Below are 22273 nucleotides of genomic sequence, written 5' to 3' on the forward strand. Positions count from 1 at the left end.
GGGAGGGTCCCACCCGCAAGGACGCCGACACTTGGATCATTGTTTACGACGCCCGGTGCACAACTCGCTGCAACTTGCCTCTTCCCCAGCAGAAACCGCCCCGCCCCGTCTTTGCCCTCAGCTCTCAACCCCCAAACCCGACCCGTTTGCCTCAACCCCCCAAGATTGGGCTTATCGACGGTCCCGCTCATTCGGGTAGGAAATTTGGCCGCGGTCCCGTCTCGATCGCTCCCAAGATCGTCCAACTACGCCAGATTCCCCTGACCCCAACCCGCCTGCTTAGCCGATATCCACCATCCCTCCAACCTCCGCGGTCAACGCGTCAAATTCGTCGGCAGACTCTCCGGATCGTCTGAACGGTCCTTGGAATGCTCTGCGCCGGCTGAGCATGGTCGGAATTGAACAGACGATGTCTGCGTCAAGTCAAATACCCGGGTCCAGAGCCGGCCCCGGAAGCAATAGTCGGCCGTCGAGCAAGGATGGCCCCAAGAAGAACATCTGGTCGTCCATGCTGGACAGTGTCGCGAATGGAAAGCGTCTGCCCGAGAAGAATCTCCTTATCTTAGGTTTGAAGCCCTGGCTCTCCGCGATCCTACTCGCATCCCGACCGGGTTACGTTCCGTCGCTGATACCGCCATACTGTTTGCTCTAGGAGGCACGCCTGAAAGTCAAAGAGAATTTCTGGACACATTTGCGGCGGACTCGTCGGATCCTAGCTTGTCAAACGACAAGCGAAAGGGGCGCCTGCCGCCCGTTGCCAACCAGTTCGCCTTGGGGTATACATACCAGGATGTGCTGGATGCCGATCATGAAGGTAAATTGGCTTGTCGAAGGTGTATATTTCCTGCGCTGGATGGATGCTGAGAGCGACCCGTTTCTAGATACCCTGGCGCGCGTCTCCGCATACTTGCTCTCCGAGCCGTCCCTGTCGTTCGCACCCCTTCTCAAACCCCTCCTGACCCCTCAGTCGATCCCGGAAACTCTGGTCGTGATCCTGCTGGACTGGTCGGACCCCTGGACATGGGTTCGGCGACTCCGGGAATGGGTCCGTCTGCTCCGACATGTGCTCATATCGCTCGACGACGAGACGAAGATCGTGATGGAGGAGAATCTCACGGAGTGGAGGGACCGCAAACGAGGCATGGATCCGAGTTCGGGCGGCGCACAAGGGTTTACCAGCTCCGCGGGGCCTGTGACGATACCGCTGGGACCGGGCGAATGGGACGAGGGGCTGGGTATCCCCATGTGTGTGGTCTGCCAAGGGGTATGTTGTTCCGTCAACGAAGGCATCCGCACGCCGTGTATTAACGAGAGGTTTCCATCATATAGGCGGATAAGATCGAGAAGTTGGAGAAGGACCACGGATGGCACGAAGAGCAGTTCGACTTTATCCTACAGTTCATGAGAACATTACTATTGAAGCGTACGTGCCGCAGTTATCTCTCTCTGGATCCCCTTCTGATTGGCAGCAGACGGCGCGTCGTTGATCTACACCACACCGTTCTTGGCCAACTCCCTCCAGAGCCTACTACACTCCTCCCTGGGCATCCACTCTCTCCTCAAAAGACAATCACTGAAGCACAACGTGATCGACCGGGACAAGATCCTGGTCCCATCCAACTGGGACTCCTGGGGCAAGATCCGAATCATCCGCGAGGGATTCGACATGGAAGGCGTATCGACGGCCTGGTCGATCGAGATCCAAGACGCACCCGAGCAATTCACCAACGGCGGCGGCGACGACAAATCCGACGGATCCAGCGCGAGCGCAATGGACGACGGAACCAGCGCCGTGGCCATCTTCGAGCAGACCATCATGGACCCCAAGCGGGACACATCGATGGCCCACCCCGGCGGCCACCAAAACGGCAACAAGGTGGAAGTGGAAACGTCTGACATGCAGAGCTTCCTCACGAAGCAGCTCGAGGTGCTGGAGCAGCTGAAGGCCGACGACGAGAAGGACCGTTCGACGAAGCAGGCGCCCCAGCTGGAAATGTCGCCGCTAGACGACAACGGTCGCGTCAACGAGCACATCGGACCCGTGCAGTTCAACATGGGAGGAATCCAGGTCGATGCCGATGACATGCTCCGCAAACTCAAGGTGCGTACCCTCTTCCTTCCTCTCCACCCCACCACGAATACCATAACCACAACCATACCCCTCTAACCCCCCAACCCCCAAACAGGAGCGCGAAGCCAGCCGATCCCAAAGAAAGGAAACCATCTCCTCTTCTGCCGGCGACGAAAAGGCCCACAACCAAGCCCTGGCGAATTTCTTCGCCGGGCTGGTCAAGAAACCCGGGGCTAGTCCTCGGGGCAGCCCTTCGGCTTGAACTACTTACTTGTTGAGGTCATATTAGGATTGGAATGTAATTTTATTCACCTACAGTACATATTGGATGAGGATGAGAATTATGGGACGGATAGGAGGAAAGGAGGCAGGACAGAGCAGGTTTGGGGAGGCTTGGAGACAACTCGTTCTCTCATTGTTTGTGATACCAGAATGAATGGCTTAGGCTGGAGTAGGAGTCAGAGAGAGAGAGAGACAATGAAATGACAGAATATGATCTGGAATAATAGCATCATCATCTACTGCTGTTAGTTATTCACGGTACTCTCTTGATGGATTGGATTGGATTGGATTGGGTGGATGGTGGGGAGGGCAGCGGAGGGTCTTTGTTTCGATTGAATCATATCATACCATACTATATCATATCATATCATACCTATCATATCATATCATTTTATATAATATCATACCTATCATATCATATCATTTCATATCATATCATATCATATCGTCTCGTTACCGTGGCAATGGAGTCTGCGTCTGAATGTGAATAACATCCGGTAGATAGTTAGATTAGTTATATCGATCTTGCTCGTAGGGTAGATTCCTCTTTGTTTTTCCTCCTTTGAACTTGGACTGCTTCAAGAGCAACCTGGTATCTATCACTATCACTATTGCTACTACTATCACTATGACAATTATGACTGCGATTCAAAATCAAGAGATATAATTAAACTAGATAGGTAGGTAGTCGTTCTATATAATCCTTTTCATACACAACCTTCATCCCCCTTTTCATTTCCATTTCAATTTCCTCCTCAATACCTAAAAATACACCCCCCCCCTCCCCTTCTCGCACACACACACACACACACACACACACAAAGAAAAAAAAAAAAAAAAAAAAAAAAACTCACCAATTCTCCCAAACCCCATCCGGCAATACATTCCGCATAATATTCCAATGCTCCAACGAGGCGCGATCCTGCCACTTATGAATGAGATGCTTCTCGCGATCGAACAGGAAGCGGCGACCGCCCTTGGGGATATCCTGGAATCGGGAGACGTCGACCTCCTGCTTGGGCAGCAGGTAGTTCTCGCGGAACTTGCTGCCCATGTAGTCTGCGGGGACGGGCTTGCGGAAGGACAGCGGGGTGGCGGCGCTCTTCTTGCAGAAGATCACCATGTTGGTGAAGTCGGTGGTCAGGTCGGAGTCGGATTCCTCGCGGAAGATTCGGCACGTGGGGAAGACGTGTTGGATGGTGCGGACGGTTAGGGCGGCGGGGTAGAGGGAGATGTCGCCGGCGTAGTTCTGGTGTGGGTTAGTAGGTGTGGGGAGTTGGGGGGTGTAAGGGAGGAGGAGGAGGAGGAGGAGGAGGAGGAGGAGGAGGAGGGACGTACGATGGCGATGACTCCGTCGTCTTTGAGGGTGGAAGCGAGGTTCTCGAGGAATTCCATGGTGAAGAGCTCGAGGGGTTCGGCGCCGCCGGTGAAGACGTCGTGGACGATGTAGTCGTATTGCTCGGGAGTGCGCTGCACGAAGGTGGTGGCGTCTTCGATGACGGTGATGTGGTTCGAGGGGAGGTGGAAGTACTCGGTGGCGAACTGGTGGACGACGGGGTCGATTTCCACGATGGTGGTCTCGATGCCGTGGTGGATTAGGGCCGAGGGGGTGGTGCCCACGCCGAGGCCGCTGGGGGTGGGGTCGTCAGATGAGAATTGGAGATTGGAAAGGGTGGGTGGTGATATGAGGACTTACATGACGAGGGCCTTGCTGTTGGCATCCACGCGAGGCTCGCGGTGGTCGTTCTCCACCAGACGGATGGCCTCGAGCATGGTGAACACCGAGTAGATCGGGTCCATCACGACCGGGTTGTAGTTGCGGGGCATTCTGGTCCATTGTCCTCCGAGCAGGCTGTGGTCGCACCGCATGACCCGGAATCCATCGTTCAGGTTGTCCAGGACGGAGAGATAGCCCGTGACGGAGTCCTGGCGAGCGACAAGGTTGAAGCCCTCCTCATGGAGGTACGCGTTCAGCGCCCCCGAGTGCATGTGCACATTGGAAGTCAGGGAGAAGAGCACCGAGGGGAGAGCCAGGAGCAGGACCTTGGAGGGGGCGATGACAGAGTACAGGAGCGGCAGCAAGAGCTGCAGACCCGAGCGACTCAGGAAGAAGGCCGAGCCGAGGAACCTGGCCAGGAACCCCTTGGCGAACTTCTCGCCCGCCTTGTAGAGGACATAGGTGACCAGGAGAGGAACATGCTCCGCGACTGCATCGCCGTGGCGGCCCAGGTCCAGGCCCGCCTGCACCAGTTTTCCTGCGCAGGCCACGGAGACCAGGAGGAGCGGGTAGTAGGAGATGGCCTCGGTGACCACGGCTCCGAACGGGTTGCCCATCACGGAGCTGGACGCGAACAGGAAGGTCTGGACGGTAGGAACCCAGAAGGCCAGGACCGGGACTACCAAGAGGGCCCGACGACCTGACAGGCGCTGGACGTGGTCCTTCAGGAACCAGCCAGCGGCGCCGACGATGGCGACGCCATAGCCGTGGAAGATGTGGGCAGGGGCCGAGCCATACACGGGTGCCAGCATCAAGACGGTCAACGGCGAGTAGAAGGCCGTCAGGAACAGCAAGGCCGCACCAGCCAGCAGCTGTCTGGTGGTGGGCTGCTGCAGCAAGCCCGCAAGAGAAGACATGGTGAGGTGAGACTCAATTGAGGGTTATCTGGGAGCTGGAGTCAGCGCTGGTTGATTCCTATTTAACAGGTGGGAGTGGGAGAGCCGGTCCCACGCAATCTCTGGCAGGGACAACCTGAAACAGGACCCAGAGGCAGGCTAGTCTTACCGAAGCTCGTCAGATAGAAAGGCGACCGTCCATGACCTGAAGTCCGGATGTCCGATGCGATAAATACCGTCTTGGACGATGACATTCGTCGATTTTGCCGCCCGCGCGCTTCCGGCCCGAAGCGGGTTAGTGCGCCGGCAATTGCCATCCCTCTTCTTCACTCTCACTCCCACTTTCCCTCCCCCGGTGAAACAAACATCATTGATTGAGGACTGCATGATTGTCCCCCCCCCCCCCCCCCAAGCCCAGAATGCCTCGCTTCCCCATGGGTACGGGAATCACCCCAGATGCAGACTCCCCCCAGGCGGAGCCCACCGCCGCCACCAAGATCAAGAACCGTCGCAAGCGCTATCTGGACATACACCCGGAGTATTTCTCTGCGGATCTCGAGCTAGCCGGTCCGCTCGCTCTATCCTCTTCTTTTCAGGCTGATGGCGCCGTCTTCAACAGAGCATGATAAGCCCAAGCTAACACCCCCCCCTCCCACCACCGCAGACCCGTTACTGTATGACCGTTTGATCCGTCGATTCCAGACTGCGACCGAAAGGGAGGCCGAGGGACGAGCCAAGGGCTTTTCGGGCGTGCTGCAAGCGGACCTGTGTCGATCCGAGGCCAAGTTCGAGGCGCTGTCCCACCCCGACCCCCACGCGATGTTCAGCTATACCCGGGGTCCGAGCGGAGAGATTCTCGCGGAGGACCGAGACGAGATACCCCCGAGCAAGGAAGAAGGCGAGAAGCTATGGCGGTGGGAGATGACGTTGCGGTTCCTGAGAGGGGAGGACGACGACTTCGACTATGCCACGGTTGACGACAATGACGAGTACGATGATTGGAACGCCGAACAGGAAAAGTACTTTGACGAGGAAGAACCGGAATGGCTCGTCGAAGGGACCGACGAGGGAGAAATCAGGACCCGTTTGGAAGGCGAGACCGGTATCCAGGACTTTTGAGCCTGCCTGCTGTCGTACTCCCGTGGCGTCGATGCGTGTTATCGAATCGATTACCCGGGGGAGCCTACTCGCGTAGGATTACTTCGATTTACCTCTGGAGCATTGCAATTCAGCTTGAAACGCGTATCTGTCTTGAAGGATCTGGTCAGCTCTGCTGTATGGCTCCTCATCGTCATGGATGGCAGTTGAACCACGCTGAACGGTCTAGTATCGGGGCGGTGGACCGTTCGGTGGATCGTTACTTCTCATTGGTACGCTAATATCCCAGATAGCTTGTTTATTATTGCCTTGATTGCGGTGTCATTCACCCGGGTGTCCTCGAACACGGCGCATTCAACGTTCTACCGGCGCGATTTGCAGCACATCCTTTTGCAACATGAACAGGGCTAGTTGCTTCATCGCCCAGGACATAGCCCCGGTTTTTCTCTCTTGGATGATCACGCTCAGGTTCAGTTTCGGGGCCGAGGTTTGGCTGCAGAGGTTCGGCCAGTCCCACTTGAAGGCCATACTTCGGCCTCATCACGTGACTGCGGACGACCTGTGCAAGGACAATGTCCGGGTGACCTCACCCGTCAAGAACCACCGCTGCAGTGAGGACAAAAGGTGATGCTACCTGCAGTGATTGGATGATTCAAGGGTCATCTCTAGGTCGAAGCCTGGAACAAGTGTTTGGATTAGTCTATGCCCTGACAGATTGATATAGAATCCAAATCATTCACATATGTTTTTTTCTACTCTCCCGTGCGGCCTGCATTCCCGATTATCTAGACCTCTCGCCCCCGTTATTCAATGTCATGGTTGCATATTGAATGGCCTCCGTCAACTACTGTCATTGACCCATTCTAGCAAGAGATCATACTCTCATCATTCCTACACATTCGCATCTTGCATTGCTTTCGTCCCCTCTTTCGATGTTCCCAGTACCGTCATCTGCCTGTTGTTTTCCATAAGATTGACAGCATGTCATCATGCTGTGATCCCGCGTCTATATAAGTGAACACCTCTTTCAGGTGCCCCGCGAATTGAATTTTCCCTTCTGCATATATCCATCTCCCACTCCACTCCACTTGTCACTCTTTCCTTTAGTCCCCACGTCCTGTAGCAACGGTCTCATATCTTGCTGTCTCGACGTGTGGCTCGTTCGCTCGCTCGCTTCTTACACTCGCTTTCTAGCGACACCCACCTTTCCTTTCCCTTGTCTTTTATACCCCAGGTATACATATACAGACGTATAACAACATCCGTGAATCAGAGAAGGATTCACCCGTACCATCCAAGTATCGACGCAGATACTTTAGACAACAATAACAGCAACATGGCGATCACAGGCCAGAAGCTGAGCCAACAAGTTGATGGGCTAAGCATCCCCCCATCTGCATCTCCATCTGCATCTCCATCTGCATCTCCATCTGCATCTCCATCTGCATCTCCATCTGCATCTCCATCTGCATCTCCATCCGCATCTCCATCCGCATCCCCATCCGCATCCCCATCCGCATCCCCCGTTAGGGGCTTCTGTGTAGACACCTCCGCGTCCGAGGACGAAGAAGTCCTCGACTTCAACGCAGCATACACACGGAGGCCCTCGCACAAGCCCATCCCCGGCGGCAGCGGCAGGGTGAGCATCGTCTCCGAGCGCCGCACGAACAGCCACACTCTCTTCGCCGTCAAGGAGCTGTTCACAGACTACCCCACCTACGACAAGGAGTTCCACGAGCAGCAACTGCGCGCCGAGTTCATCATCGCCCGACGAGCCCGGCACCCACACATTGTCAAGTCACTCGCCCTGTGCCGAAACGACGAGGGCGCCCTATGCTGCACCATGGAGTACTGCAGCCAGGGGGACCTCTTCGACATCAAGGACAAGGGCCATCTGACGCTGAAAGACAAGCTCTGTCTCTTTAAGCAGCTCCTCCACGGCGTCTCCCACCTGCACAGCTGTGGCATCGCCCACCGCGACCTCAAGCTCGAGAACCTCCTCCTCGGCAACGACAGCCTGCTCAAGATCGCGGACTTCGGCGCCGCGACCGTCTTCAGGGACCCCGACATGCCGCGGCATCAGGTCCGCTGGTACGCCGATCGGGTCGGGACGGACGTCTATATGGCTCCGGAACTCTTTGTCGCGGAGGCCCGGCAGCGGAGTTATGATCCGCGGCCCGTCGATGTGTGGTGCTGCGCTATGGTGCTGAGGTGTCTGGTGGGCAGGTTTCGGTTGGGCAGAGATCTGTTTCCGTGGATGAGGGCGGAGGTGGCTGAGGACAGGGCTTATGGGATCTTTGAGAGCGGGTGGAGGAGGTTTCGCGAGAGGCATCCCGATGGCAGGATTGGCGATGGTCGCGATGGCGATCGGCCGGTCTGTGGGCGCGGGTTCAAGACTAAGGAGTATCCGGATCACAGGCTGCTGGTCTTGGTGCTCAAGATGATGAATCCGGATCCGAGCTGCAGGATCACGGTCGATGAGGCGCTGGGGGAGTGCAGAGTCAGGGAGATTGAGTGTTGTTCCCCGTTCTCGTCTTCTTCCTCCTCCTCCTCCTCCTCTTCTTCTTCTTCTTCGGCTTCGCCTTCTTCATCTTCTTCCTCCTCCTCGTGGGCAACATCCCCAACCCCCCCCGTCCGACACGATCATCTGTATCACAGCATCACGCTCACGCTGAGAACTGGTCGCCCAACCGGTGAATAAACGACATCTGGGCTGAGTGGGTTTCCTAGTTCCCCCTCACGATGTCTGACGACTTACTATGTGACTGGCTCGGTCAATAGCCAGCCAGAGGTTTGCTTCCAGGGCCTGAGATGACTGTCCCTCAGCCTGATCGGAGTTGAAATATGGGGATTATGATTGTTCCTCGCCCTGACCTTCCAGCGAGAGGACTCATACATAGTTCCCTCCATTGAACCCCAGGTTTGACATGTCTGTTCCTCATCCTGGGAAACGAAACGTTCAAGCACGAAACCCTCTGGCGATGGGGTGAGTGTCTTTCCGAGATATCATATCGCCTGCCGTTGGGCGGATGGGTCGGGCATGGAACGTATGTATATATACTCGATCGATACCTATCTACTGCGAGTCGATCGACTAGGGCAAGAGCGGGCGAGCATACTACTACTATATATTCAGACTTGCCTCTCCTCTACTCTCGCTACAATGCTATGTATGCATTGACTTTGGCAAGTACTGATGAGCAAGGCTTGATCAAGCAGACAAAAGATCACTGCGTTTTAGATTCATGTTGGGCGTTGGAGGTTTGGGATGTTTACAGACTTGCATAATTACAGCAATCCTCACACTCACCCTCACCCTCACCCTCAACTCCAAACACACAACCAACCAACCAACCAAACAACCCCTCCAACATAACCATCCCACCATCCGAACAAACTAAACACAACTTACGTCAACTCACGACCCCAGCGGGGCATCTCCATCTCCATTTCCATCTCGTTCCCGTTCCCGTTCCTCCTGAAGCGAGCCTCTTTTTTTCTTGTTTTTTTTTTTTGTTGGGTTGGCATTCCGTTCCTGCCATCGATGTTCTTTGGGCTTGAGATTGAGATTCTTGGGCTTTAGGGTAAGTCGTGTTTTTTATCATGGGGATTTTTTTTTTTTGGCTTGCGTGGTATCTTCTGGGGGAGAGGGGGGGGAGACGGGGGTTGATTTTGCTATAGACATATACATATACTACTTATTATACTGGTTTTGTGGTTTTCTTTTGGAGATAGATGGATTGATGAATGGATGGATGGACGGACGGGAGTACATGGAAGGAGATACGATACTAAATCCATGGATCTCAGAATAATCTATCTATCCTAGGTCAGACATGACATTTCTGTCTTGGTAGTATTGAATGAATGCAATCCTCAGACGCGTGCAGGTATACAGAATCGTAGTGGTATATATATAATATCCCGTACAATTAACCATCCAAGAAGAGTTATTCCAAACACATCTAACCAACTATACCAAAATACTATCTTAGCCCTTCAACCCACTACATACTTACTGCAGTACCTTCGCCAAGATGCCCGAGGGACTTTCCTCCCCCTTCAGGATCCTGACAGCCGCGTCTCTGAGCTTGAATTTCTGAACCTTGCCGCTGGCAGTCTTGGGGAAGGCGTCCGTTGGCTGGCAGAAGAATATGTGTTTGGGGACTAGATCTGTTAGCTTTGTTGTGTGTTATGTCTTACGGGTCAAGGTTGCTAGGAACACGGTGACATAGTGGCACTCACCTAAATGGTTGCTCAGCTTCTGCGCAACCCAATCCCTGATCTTCTCCTCGGTCGCTGCATCCCCTTCAGGATCCCGGTGGATGATGAAGGCGGCTACAACCTCGCCGTATCTCTCATCCGGGACCCCGACGACGGAGTTGTCAATCACCCCGGGGTAGGTCAGGAGGCAGTTTTCGATCTCTAGGGGGTGGATGTTTTCGCCGCCGCGGATGATGAGGTCTTTTACGCGACCGGTGATGGAGACGTAGCCGTCCGCGGAGATGGAGGCCTCGTCGCCTGTCTGTGGTGGGTTAGGATGGGGGGTTCGGATGATTTTGGGGACGGCACTTACATGTATCCAGACCTTCCCGTTGTCGTCGGCGATCATAACCTCGGCGGTTCGCTCGGGGTCGTTCCAGTACTCCTTCATCAGGAGATAGCCGCTGACAGCCAGCTCGCCGCGGACGTCGACTGGGGCAGTCTGACGGTGACCGTCCAGGCTCACGACCTTGGCTTCAACGTGGGGAAGCAGCCTGCCCACGGTGTGCATTCGCTTGTCGATGGGGTCGTCTGTCGTGGTCATCGCCGAGACAGGGCTTGTCTCTGTCATGCCGTAGCAGATGGTGAGCTCGGTGAGATTCAGCACTTTGTGCAGCCTTTTCATCATCGTCGCGGGGATGCTGCTTCCCGCCGCAATGCCGGTTCGCAGGTACTCGAATCCCTCGTTCGCAATTTCTCCCTCGGCTAGAAGGTTCAGTTGCTCGAGAAACATGGTTGGGACGCCGTACAATGCCGTGCATTTTTCTTCTTGGACCGCTCTGAGCGATGCTCTGGCGTTGAAGGATTCTGACGGAAACACAATGGCGGATCCGTGGGTTGCGGTGGCCATGAAGCCCAGGACGGACCCGAAGCAGTGGAATAGTGGCGGTGGGCAGCATACGATATCCTTTGCGGTGAGACGCATGCGATCTCCGATCTGAGAGCCGTTGTTAAGGATAGAATGGTGGGTTAGACAGGCCGCTTTGGGCGTTGCGGTTGTTCCGGATGTAAATTGGATGTTGACGATGTCGCTCGGAGATAGATTCCTGGGCAGGAGGGAACTGCCATCGGCGATCGCGTCGGATGTAAGGGATTTGTATGCTGTCAGGCCTCGGAACCCTGAGCTGTCGACACGGCCGGACGAGTTGTCAACGAGAATGATGGCCTTTAACGACGGAACAACTTCTGACTCAATTGCTGGATTGGACAGATCCTTGACAAGGTGTTCGAGAAGGGGGACATTGCTCCTGGGGTTCTTTCGTGGCAGATTTGATTCGGCACTGATTATGAGGTGACAAGCCTCTAGATGCGCCAGTGCAGAGACTACCTGGGATGCGTTGAAGGACGGGTTGATAGGGACCTGAGTCCAGGTTAGTATCCAACGCTCGTGGGTTCGGCTTGCTTCCTACCAGGATAGCGCCTAACTTAAACAATGCATAGGTTGCCTGCGGGAACGGTAAGCGACATCAGACCGGGTGTGCTGTATCTCAATCGGCCAGTAGCATACAATGGAGTATTCCATGGAGTTCCCAAGCATGACTCCCACGCGGTCTCCTGTCCGTACGCCGACGGACTCAAGGCCTCGAGCGAAGGCATTGCTTTTTGCGTTGAGAGCAGCATAGGTTACTCGCTCATTCTGGTGCTTGGAGATGACCCTGACAAACATAAGCGGGATTCTTCCGGATGAGTAAAGGGATAATACGCTGTCCTATCGCCATGTAGGTTGACTATCCTCGCAAAATGCTCTCCAATGGTAGATTCCAGCAACGGGGGCTAATACCAATATGCGATTAGCCTGATAACGGGTGGATCGGATCTATACAAACGGGTGATCCGCGTACCTCAGAAGGCCCCCGAACATGGCTGAGCTTGGATATTCCACGTCTCCCCGCCGAGGGGGCAAAGTATCCTTCCCTCAGGGAACTCCCCCGGAGGAGTCCCCTGCATTTCCCCGTGAACGCACGCATTGAAAAGCGAGCCCAAGAAGCTTAAGCTTCATAGGACGTCGCATGGACGAGCGATCCGGTTCGTCACGAGGAAAGACCGACCCTCAGGCCCCTTGCTTCTGGGTCAACCAAGGATTGAGGGGCGTGGCTTGCTGGTCCAGCCACAGGGTCAGAACACGAGACACAAGATGACACCCGACTGTTGGCTGCGATTGGAGAGAGAAGAGGAGAGAGAAGGGGGGGGGAGAAAGAGTCGGTGTTGTCACGGTGGCCTGGGGACGCCTCACGTGTCGGGAATGCGGGGTTCTGCAACTGCAGGGCCGCCCGGCTTGCCTGTTCGGGCCCGGATGCTGCTGGTTTTCTACTAGTGTGGATCGAACTGGGATGAACCTGGTACTGCACTAGTTATAATATAGATAGTACATCTACATAAGTGGCAGGCGACAAGGCCACGATGCTAGCCTGCCTTAGGGCTGGCCGGGATGGCCGCGGATAGCCGCGATGAGCCGCGATGAGCCGCCAATGAATGCAATTAAATTAGTAGATCTTCTTCTATCCTCACTTTCTACGGATAATGGCCATCGTCCATGTCATCGTCTTTGTCATAGTGGTCTCTGTCTTCGTCCTGATCATCTTGTGTCAGCCCCGACGCGGTCAATTCACTCACTATCGCCTGCGTGTCCTGCTTCTGCCTCCTCCTCTCCCTCTTGGGCTTTTGCACCCGATTCGCCCTCGCCCGGGCGCTGGGCTGATCCCCTCCCCTCTTCTTCCTGTTCTTCTTCTTCCTGGGCTCTGCTGTTCCCTCCGTGGTATTACTGCCCTCTTCAGTCTTTTCCTTCTGCGCAGCGGCCTCCTCCTCCCGGGCCTTTCTTGCCTCTGCCTTCTTCGTGCGACAATTCGTCTCTCCGCATTGGCAGACCCGTTCGCTGCCTTTCCAATACCCGGAGCCATAATCAACCGTGAGCTCTTCAAAGACGGCGATGTCACGCAAGGCCTCGATTGTCATCGTCGACCGCTGCCCGATCGTCCTCGACACAAACGCCGTCGAAGCTGAGCAGGAGTGGTTGATAAACCGCGTCCAATTCCCGAATCGCTTCGGGGAAACCACTAACTCTTCGGTAACTTCCTCCAGCTTGGACTGCATCGTAAGGCTATACACCGGGTCACCCGCATAGTCCGGGGGGTGAAGGACACCGACGAACTCACCCAGGATCTCCCCTTTCCGGAAGTTCATCAGCGTGTAGACGCCCACCCCCTTGGCGCCCGTGTCGACGAGCTGGATGAACTGCGCGGGAAATCGGTTGACCACACAGCCACATGAGATGGCCGAGTCACAGAGATCGCAGGGCCCGTGGTCAACGACATCGCGCGAGGCCGGGTTCAGCTTACCGGCGGGCCAGTTCTTGGGATTGAAGATATAATCGTCGATATCTACCTGGCGAGCGCCTTCGAATTTGGGTGCGCGGACGTTTCTGGACGTGGTATCGACCACAATGTCATGGGGCCTGTTCTCAGCGAGCTTGTCGATCCTGGCGAGACTCGCGTTGATCCCTGCGATCTCGAAGTCCGAGTGGGGGGCCAGCGAACCGCGCCAGTCGACGCCGCGCTGACGAGCCAGGATCTCGATATTGAAGGCATGGGCTGCAAGCTTCTCCAGACACCTCTCCCACAGCGACTCATCCTCATGGGTCCGGATAAATTCGCGAAATGAGCTCGTCTGCGCAAGCACCGCCAGCACCATCCATCCGAGCCTCTCCACACAAACCTTTAGTCGGGCAGACTCCATCGGAATGTAATCCTCACTGGTCAAATCATCGATGCCCAGCTCAATATTTACGGCCTTGTCCACCATCACCTCCCCGTCCAGCCTCTGCGCCAGGTACCAGTACAGTCGGACTTGTTCGAGGTCTTCGGCTACCCGAAGTTTGCTGGTCGTGCCCATGACCATCACGTCGTACAGTATCGCGCTCAGGACCTTCGACGTGAGCTTTTGATATTTCCTTTCGGATATGGGCTCCGAGGTTTCGCCAATCACGAGCTTCTTCTTGGGCCTCCTCTTACCTGTCAGCTCTCCGTACAGCCCGGACTTTTCGAAGTGGCTTTCCCGAGAGTCGATGGGTCTGCTGACCTCTCGGTTGGTCTGGTCAGAGCTGTCGGACAGGATGAGTGGCATGATGCCTTCTTTCTGGGTGGGATCGTATTGGGCTTGATAGTATCGGTATCGAAGGGCGAGGTTAGCGCTGAGCGTGGCCGTGCGGCCACTCCTGGGATTGCCACCATCATGGCTTATATACTAGGCCTTTTGCTGGCGCTTCGTTGAGATATTCGACTCGGATAATGTCGATGAACCAGGCCCGTTTATGCCTGGTCAGAAGCAGAGCAGGAGATCCTCAACGGGTACTCTGGAGACAGTCTCCTTGCGCCTGACCTGTTTGGCGGGTGTTGGGCATTTTAAGCAGTATTCTTGTAGGGATCCAAATCTATTGCAGATAGAAATGGAAGACGCCATATGGAGAGTGTAGTGTTTCATGTCGAACAAAGAAACACGTGGCATGCATCCGCCTGAGTTTGTTCTACGGGTGTGTATGCGGAAACAAGGCTTTGTTCTTCACCCGGACTTAGGGCTTCTGAGGTACGGTATGTTCCGGGGTAGACTTCCTTTGTTCAAGCACACGATGGATGCCGATACAAACGAATAAGACTGTTTTATGACTGACAATGCCACATTGGTAACTAACGCCGACTAGTTGAAAAGATCCAATGCAGACAAGCCCTACTCCAGCGGGCCGCCTCACCACAGATGGTGTCCCAGGATATTACCTATGGAGATCTCTTCAGGACACTGATACCTATCCCCCTTTACATAACAGCTACTGAGCATTGTTTCTTTTTACAAGATCAACCCGGAGAATGCCTCAGAAAAAAAAACCCTTAATCCCAATACTGCCGTAAGTATGACTTTCCCCTGCAAGACGTGACATGACTACTGGGATAAGTGAAGTCAACCATAAGCCACAAGCCACATCCATATTCTGCAAAGAAGGCTCGGGAGCGGGCAGCACCTTGGCAGATTCTGTATGTATTTGTGTATAGGCTATCATTGGAATATATCTGAGACATGAGTCATGAGTCACAATGCAGGTGGGAGTATATGTTGAGGTCGGACTTGTCTTCTACACTCTTAGTGCAGATTGATCAGTGCGCAAGATTGACCGCCGTAGGGAATAAGATGCTCTGGAGATCCCTGCCCTGGAGTTCATCACACAGCATGATGATGCTATCCGAGGCAGTGCAGCCCCGGCGGAGCACACAGCCGCAGCCCCCCACGAACGGCCCGGGGTATTGATAATCCCGCGCCGGGGCGCGAGTCGGGGACCCGAAGCGGACTAGCGGCAGAGAGTCGGGGTCCCAAAACGGGGATGGCGGCGGGCTGGGGAGGAAGAGCCTCGCCCGCCCGGTTGTATGTAAGACGGGGAACCACCGCCATCCTCCACCTGATTTTTCCTTCATTCCCCCTCCCCCTCCCCCTCCCCCTCCCCGTTTGGGTCTCATTCTCCTTCTCCTTTCCAAAGACTGCCTGAGGACTACCTTCTTTTGTTTGCTCCACCTCACCTCACCTCACCTCATCACGCTACACGCACACGCAAACGCCTTCCAAGCATTAGGCTGGACGTTATCTAGCGTCTTTCCTTATCAGGCAAACTCAAGTCGCCTCAGGCTTCTTCGCTCTTTATTCCCCTATTCCTCCACATCTAGACATCGAGCTTCTCGCTCCTTTCATCATGGCTGCCAACCAGGTGCTGCGCCAAATCGGCCAAACCACTCCTAACGAGGAGTGGTTTGACTTCGACAACTCCCTCGACCTGCCCTACAGTGGTCTGGGAAGCAACCCCACTTCCATCGACTCGGTCTCTCCCAAGGACCTCGAGCTGGGCTTTGCCGATTTCGACGACTGCAACTGGGGCCCCAACCCTGGAGTCTGCACCGAGGACTTCTTCTCCGATATCATCAACTATGACCCGCCATGCGAAGGATACGCATTGGACGGCCCCCAGCCCCTCCTGAACCCCAGCGGCGCTTTCCAGTCGCTGCCCGGTTCTCCGAACCAGGGTCTCATTGCGTCAGACGTCATGGCATCGGATCTCAGTGATGCGTGGCTGCAGGATGTGGGCGGGTTCGACGACCCATTCTATGCCAACATTCGCCAGATGGTGGAGTTGCAAGCCGCAGCCGACCCCGGCTGCCTGTCCTCGAAGGAGAAGCGCATGGAGGCGTCTATTGCCATCCACCTCCAGCGCCTACAAGATGCGGCGATGCAGGAACTGGACCTGTCATCAAACTCGAGCACAACATTCCCGTCGCCCCGCTGGTCGGACTCGGCGCAGATGAGCGTGTCTCAGTCTGGTACCTGGGCAACCCCGGCCACCTCCCCTTCGTCTGAGACCCTCGGAAACCCGAGCACTTCGGCTGAGCCAACCGGCGGGATGGAGATGGTCCTCGATCTCAACATGAACACGACGACAAATGTACCCAAGAAACAAAAGCCCCGATCACGGGCTCAGAAAGAGAACTACATCAAGGTTCGGAAGGCGGGTGCCTGCGAGAAGCACCGGAAGCAACACAAGCGAGTGAGTGAAGCCGTCCTGTCGTGTATGAAGAACGAGATGCTGACCTGTGTCTAGTGCAACTGCCTTGAGAAGGTGGTTTCCCAGCTCAGCGTCAGCCACGATGCTGTTTCTGTCACCCACCCGGCAGTCCGGTCAACCGTCAATGTACAACTACATGTCCCCGGCTCCGGCAAGGGCGTTGTCCACGCGAAGACTATACCAACCGTCACCGCGAAGGCCCCTGTCCTACATACAACAGGAGGCTTGGTCTCACGGGAGGACCAACACGTCCAGCTACGGCAAGCCGGTCGTTCGCCAAACACCAGCCCGTCGTTCCTGCGACCCCAATATGGCCACCACTCGCAATGCGCCGCCCAGGCCTCCACGGGCTGCCCGAACACGGGCCAACCAGGAGTCCTATGCCAGCCTATCCGCTCGCCGGTGCCCTCTCGCAGCGTTGGCCTGGTCCAACCGTCGTCTTCGACGTCATCCCAGCCAGACCAGAAGTTGCATACTAGGATGCCGACCCAAGCGCCAGGCCGTCTCCGGTCAGTACCCGCTGTCTCAACCCACTTGCGCGCCTCTTTTGAGGCGTCCGTGGTACTCGAATCACACAGCGTGGGCGACCAGCGCAGAAGCACGGAAGATACCAAGCTCCGCTCAAGCAGCCCTGAGGGACGAGCAGTCGCTCAACACCCCTCAAGTTGCGACGGCTCTTCGGACGCACAGCGCACTATCCAAAGCGTTTCTTCCAACAGGAGATCCGTTTCCAGTGCGCTACAATGGGGCCGGAACGCTGTGTCGTCTGTACTTCGCAGCGTGTCAACCCTCTCCCGCGTCTTGGAACCATCGATATTCGCTGAGTCTGCATTGGGATCTTATTTCGGTAGAGTTGTCCTGCTCTCTTCCCGCAAGCTTTTGGTTGCGCGCAAGGGACTGGGCTTGTATTGATTGGTTGCTTGCTTGTCGCGAGATGATACCCGCATTGGCATTGGCTGTTTTGTGTGCATGTGTTTGTTGATTGATCCCCTGTCGGTTTAGCGATGCCGTCTTGTCCTGGATACCATCGTCCGTGTTGACACGAGACAAAAGTAGAGAATTTCATTTTATTATCTTAATTAATTTGTTCCTGCCATTAGTAGTAAAGTAGATTCTACGGAATTGTCCCATGGCACCTTCAACTTTGAAGCCGTAAGCCCGATCTCACCGAGAAGGACATGACAGGCCCACGCGGATAAACCCCCGTCAACCATAGGCTCCCCAATCCCCATACGACTTACGAAGCCATCCATCTCCAGCCCCGCAGACCAATCAATTTCCCCGCCGTCCCGAGATCTCAAATACTATCCATTATTATTTATTCCATTCCCACCACCCCCTCCTCAAGTCTCCAACACCTCCCCCCTGACCATATCCACCCACAATATGCCCCCCTCCACCCCCCCCGAATCGCACTGGCAATTCTCCATCGTCCCCGGCCTTTTCCAACAAAGCGACCCGTCCACCGACGCCAGCACCTTCGACTACGTCTGCCTCCCATCCCCATTTCGATCCCCAATTAACTTCCCATAAACCACAACACAACCACAATTCCATAACCACCGCTGACAACTAACCCAACTCTACCCAGGCCTCCTCGAACTTCGGCCTCATCCCCCGCGCCTACCCCACAGACTCAGACTCACACTCCGATTCCGGCCTCCCCACATCTAGTACTGCTACTACTACCACCACAGCCACGAGCTCGAACTGGGAACGCTTCGCGCACCACATCCACTCCCTCAACGCCACCTCCGACCCGGATACCTGCTACAAGGTTCTTTTCCTTGGTCGCCACGGCGAGGGTTACCATAATGTTGCGGAACGGAAGTATGGGACGAAGTTGTGGGATGTATGTTTCTTCCCCTTTCCTATGTGTTTCTGATTCACACTCCCTCCAAGTCCCTTTATCATTGCAATTCGCGCATTTTTTGCCGCTGCGTACTGGGACAATTACAATCCCAATCCCAATCCCCAATCCCAACAAATAATAATAATAATAATAATAAAAAGGCGCACTACTCCCTCCTCCCCTCCGACCCCACCAGCAACGACATCTGGCACGACGCGCACCTCACCGCGCTCGGCAAATCCCAGGCCCTGACGGCCCACGCAACATGGAAAGCGCAGCTCGCGCACCGCATCCCCACCCCGGAGTCGTTCTACGTGAGTCCGCTGAACCGGTGTCTCGAGACCGCGAGTCTCACTTTCTCGGGACTGGGCGTCGAGGGCACGCGGCCGTTTAGGCCGGTTGTTAAAGAGGTATGTGTATATATGTCTTTCTTTTCCTTTTCCTTTCCTTTATTTTTATCTTTCTCATTTCCGTTTCCTATTCCTCTCATCCCCATCCCGACATCCCCCCCCCCCCCCCCAACAGAAAAACGCATGTATATACGTGGTTAATAAGAATGCGAGAACCAGCTCCTCCGCGAAACCATCGGCCTCCACACCTGCGACAGCCGGTCGAGCAAAAGCGCCATCGCAGCCGAATACCCCGCATACATCATCGAGGAGGGCTTCGCGGAGGAAGACGAGCTGTACAGCGCCACGCTGCGGGAGAGCAACTCCGCGCGGGACAAGCGGTTCCGCGATCTGCTGCAGGACGTGTTCGAGCACGACGCGAAGGTGTTCTTGTCGTTGACGGCGCATTCGGGCGCCATTACGAGCTTGTTGAATGTGCTGGGCCATAGACGGTTTGATTTGGAGACCGGCGGTGTGATTCCCGTTGTTGTCAGGGGGAAGAGGGTGGAGGGTCCGCTGGGGGAGATGAGGGTGGAGGGGTGGTTTGGGGTTCCTAGTCTCTAGGCTTTCTTCTTCTTCTTCTTCTTCTTCTTCTTCTTCTTCTTCTTCTTCTTCTTCTTAGGGGGTTAGGGTTGGTGTATAGGTATGGGTTGGTGTATAGGTATGGGTTGGGAATGGGAATGGGGGGAAGGGATGGGTTGTGGGTTGAATGTAACTAGGCTGGAGATAGGAGATAGAATTTATTTTGTATTGTACACATCGAATCTGAATACGGCTCCGTCCGGAGGCGGAGGCAGAGGTAGACACGGGCCCAAAGAATAGGTAACAGCACAGCTAACAGATGCTGGGGAATGTACCAGACAGACAAACAGAAAAGAAAAAAAAAAAAAAAAAAAAAGAAGCTTCTTAAGGATCTACACATGATACAAAACGCCAAAGTAGTACGTAAACAAAGATTACCAGGTGTTGTACTGGTGCTGGACGGTGATCTTGCGGTCGGGGAGCTGGACCCAGAGCTGGGCCTTGCGCTTGCGCAGATCCTTGGCCTCGCGGTCCTGCCACTCGCGGATGCGGGTCTTCTCCTCCTTCAGGATGACGGTGATGCCGGTGTAGGGCGGACGGAGCAGGTTGATCTGGCCGCGGGCGCGGTGGTCGTAGTCGATGCCGTACGGACCGCGGTTGACCCAGGCCTGCGAGATGTAGATGGAGGTGGGGTCGGTGATGGTCTTTCTCTGGCCGTCGGGGAGGGTGATGGAGACGGGCTTGGGGGCGGGCTGGCCGTCGGGGGTGCCGAGACCCATACCGGAGCGAACGATGGCCGTGTTCTTGGCGTGCTCGAGGTGCTTGAGGACGTCCTTGGCGGCGAGCTTCTTGCTGAGACGCATCTGGAGGATGGCGTCGTCGATGTTCTTGCCGGCGATCTGGCGCGCCAGGGGGCCCAGCTTCTTGACGGACGTCTTGAACCAGTGCGACTTGGAGGTCGACTCGCGCTCCGTCCGCATGATGACCTGCTTCGCGGACAGACGGCCGCGGCGTCGGACGTCCTTCACCACCATCTTGCGCTCCCAGCGCAGCCGGGCCCGCGGCATCGGGTCCAGCACCCGCTGCATGCTCTCCCGGTTCCGCTGCTCCAGGCTGATGGCCTCCTCCTCGACTTCCTCGCCGTCCAGCCGGGGACGCCGCCCCGACGGCGTGCGCCCCCCGGCGATGAGCTTGGGGGTGGCTTCATCCTCGGCGAAGATCGAGTCGGCGCTCAGGGAACCCTCGCGTTTGGAGGGGGCGGAGCTGCGGCGCGCGGTGGGTTTGGGGCCGGGCTTGTTGCCGCCGAAGAAGAAGTTCTTGATGGACGATAACGCGGAGGGGCTGCTTGCTGCATCGGGCTGCTTGTTGTCATTATTGGGTCCGTCTGAGGCGGCGCGATGAGGGAGCGTGTAGGCCAGCGTGCGGCGAGGGACGTAGGTCAGGCCCGTCCGGGCTGCAGAGACTGCGCGATGGTTGGGGTTAGGATACAGCTGCTACAGCCTCCACGGGGCGGGATCAGTCGGGGAGGACGGGTGCTATGGGACGTACCAGACCGGAGCAGGTGCCCGTACGGGTGAACAGCCCCCAATGTAGCCATGGCGGACGATGACAGTGGTGTTGATGGCATGGGACTCGGTCGGGGACGGGAGGGAAAAAAGTGTCGGGGAACGACTCTGGCCTTGGGCGGTGCGGCATTGGTCTGTCCCGTCTGCCGGAGTGCTGGTCGAGTCGACACCTGAGAATTCCGGGGTTAAGGCTGCCAATCACCAGCCATTATCAGCCACTACGTAGTATCGAACCAGCCACAGTACGCTTCCCGCTCCCCTTCCCAAATAGGCAAGCTTGCCCGGGCCGGGGGTCATGTGGCCACTAAGCCAAGGATGGAAAGCGAACGCAACGCCCGGGCGCTCCAATCACGCGCAGCCGGATCATGTACGATTACCTCATAGGCCGGGTGGTGTTTCTCTCGGGGTTGTCCGCTTGGCCCCTTTGGGTTCAGGCCCAGCCCTAGGGATGTTTCTCACTGGTTTCTCTGAAGATACGGACCGAGTACGGATGGTGATACGGAGTAGTAGGTAGCAAGCATATTTGCGCTCCCCTCTCCCATCGTACGGTGCAAGTTCCAGACCCCGGCCGCGCCCCTCGCTGACTGACCTGCCTGCTGGGCATGCACTGCACCGCATCGCTCGAGGATGCTGGCTGCTGGCTGCTGTCCTCCCCTGGCCGGTTACACAGCCGGGCGATCGATCACAGTCGAGATTCCCGGCCTGTGCAGTGACGGAATCCGGGCGCTGCGAAGTAACTTAATCGTAGGGGCTAGTTAGCGAGTCGAGTCGTGGACACTGCTCGTTTGGGCGTCACTTGTCACTTGTCACTTGTCACTTGTCACTCACTTGTCAGACTCAGACCGTCCCGAGTCAAGAGTCTGAGAGTCAGGCTAGTGGGAGCACTGGATACAGCCGACGTCGTTGGCGGGGAAAAAGCAGGAACCTCTCACCCTCCCCGTGCGCCTGTCGCGGCCACGATGACGATATCCCAGGGACTTGCAGGCTAGCCGGAGGATGGATTATAGTCGTAGCTAGCGAAGCAGC

The 22273-nt window shown here is 55.9% G+C and overlaps 9 protein-coding genes across 9 annotated transcripts; 5 read left to right on the forward strand and 4 right to left on the reverse strand.

Annotated features, from left to right (window-relative positions):
• Nucleotides 1-110: 110 nt before the first annotated feature.
• Nucleotides 111-2602, forward strand: BO70DRAFT_358382 (dynein family protein). Its single transcript, XM_025542275.1, has 6 exons — nt 111-566; nt 653-814; nt 882-1264; nt 1330-1423; nt 1473-2101; nt 2187-2602. Exons 1-6 carry the CDS (start codon nt 410-412, stop codon nt 2331-2333), a joined length of 1572 nt encoding a protein of 523 aa, XP_025403354.1. The 5' UTR covers nt 111-409; the 3' UTR covers nt 2334-2602.
• A 581-nt stretch (nt 2603-3183) lies between these two features.
• On the reverse strand, nt 3184-5159 carry BO70DRAFT_329023 (spermidine synthase). The gene is made up of 4 exons (XM_025540757.1): nt 5136-5159; nt 4050-5015; nt 3692-3983; nt 3184-3602 (listed from the first exon to the last, which is right to left on the reverse strand). Exons 2-4 carry the CDS (start codon nt 4985-4987, stop codon nt 3204-3206), a joined length of 1629 nt encoding a protein of 542 aa, XP_025403355.1. The 5' UTR covers nt 4988-5015; nt 5136-5159; the 3' UTR covers nt 3184-3203.
• Nucleotides 5160-5385: 226 nt separating this feature from the next.
• BO70DRAFT_329026 (uncharacterized protein) lies at nt 5386-6085 on the forward strand (the record flags this gene model as incomplete). The annotated part of the gene is made up of 2 exons (XM_025540758.1): nt 5386-5533; nt 5631-6085. 2 exons carry the CDS (start codon nt 5386-5388, stop codon nt 6083-6085), a joined length of 603 nt encoding a protein of 200 aa, XP_025403356.1.
• Nucleotides 6086-7400: 1315 nt separating this feature from the next.
• On the forward strand, nt 7401-8545 carry BO70DRAFT_368129 (putative serine/threonine protein kinase; the record flags this gene model as incomplete). The annotated part of the gene is made up of 3 exons (XM_025544604.1): nt 7401-7433; nt 7680-8282; nt 8483-8545. The coding sequence occupies 3 exons, from the start codon at nt 7401-7403 to the stop codon at nt 8543-8545; spliced, it is 699 nt and encodes a 232-aa protein (XP_025403357.1).
• A 1372-nt stretch (nt 8546-9917) lies between these two features.
• On the reverse strand, nt 9918-12479 carry BO70DRAFT_329029 (putative AMP-binding enzyme). The gene is made up of 7 exons (XM_025540759.1): nt 12169-12479; nt 12030-12100; nt 11835-11982; nt 11737-11772; nt 10641-11687; nt 10310-10589; nt 9918-10231 (listed from the first exon to the last, which is right to left on the reverse strand). Exons 1-7 carry the CDS (start codon nt 12292-12294, stop codon nt 10080-10082), a joined length of 1860 nt encoding a protein of 619 aa, XP_025403358.1. The 5' UTR covers nt 12295-12479; the 3' UTR covers nt 9918-10079.
• Nucleotides 12480-12838: 359 nt separating this feature from the next.
• BO70DRAFT_329032 (SET domain protein) lies at nt 12839-14872 on the reverse strand (the record flags this gene model as incomplete). The annotated part of the gene is made up of 1 exon (XM_025540760.1): nt 12839-14872. The coding sequence occupies exon 1, from the start codon at nt 14444-14446 to the stop codon at nt 12839-12841; it is 1608 nt and encodes a 535-aa protein (XP_025403359.1). The 5' UTR covers nt 14447-14872.
• Nucleotides 14873-15789: 917 nt separating this feature from the next.
• On the forward strand, nt 15790-18002 carry BO70DRAFT_358388 (uncharacterized protein). Its single transcript, XM_025542276.1, has 2 exons — nt 15790-16901; nt 16956-18002. Exons 1-2 carry the CDS (start codon nt 16056-16058, stop codon nt 17829-17831), a joined length of 1722 nt encoding a protein of 573 aa, XP_025403360.1. The 5' UTR covers nt 15790-16055; the 3' UTR covers nt 17832-18002.
• Nucleotides 18003-18287: 285 nt separating this feature from the next.
• BO70DRAFT_329034 (histidine phosphatase family protein) lies at nt 18288-19724 on the forward strand (the record flags this gene model as incomplete). The annotated part of the gene is made up of 4 exons (XM_025540761.1): nt 18288-18407; nt 18511-18771; nt 18933-19181; nt 19341-19724. The coding sequence occupies exons 1-4, from the start codon at nt 18306-18308 to the stop codon at nt 19722-19724; spliced, it is 996 nt and encodes a 331-aa protein (XP_025403361.1). The 5' UTR covers nt 18288-18305.
• Nucleotides 19725-20032: 308 nt separating this feature from the next.
• BO70DRAFT_329037 (mitochondrial 54S ribosomal protein uL22m) lies at nt 20033-21305 on the reverse strand. The gene is made up of 2 exons (XM_025540762.1): nt 21231-21305; nt 20033-21144 (listed from the first exon to the last, which is right to left on the reverse strand). Exons 1-2 carry the CDS (start codon nt 21277-21279, stop codon nt 20117-20119), a joined length of 1077 nt encoding a protein of 358 aa, XP_025403362.1. The 5' UTR covers nt 21280-21305; the 3' UTR covers nt 20033-20116.
• Between the last annotated feature and the right edge of the window lie 968 nt (nt 21306-22273).

The sequence above is a fragment of the Aspergillus heteromorphus genome, assembly GCF_003184545.1.
Source record: "Aspergillus heteromorphus CBS 117.55 chromosome Unknown BO70scaffold_2, whole genome shotgun sequence".
NCBI lineage: Eukaryota > Fungi > Ascomycota > Eurotiomycetes > Eurotiales > Aspergillaceae > Aspergillus > Aspergillus heteromorphus.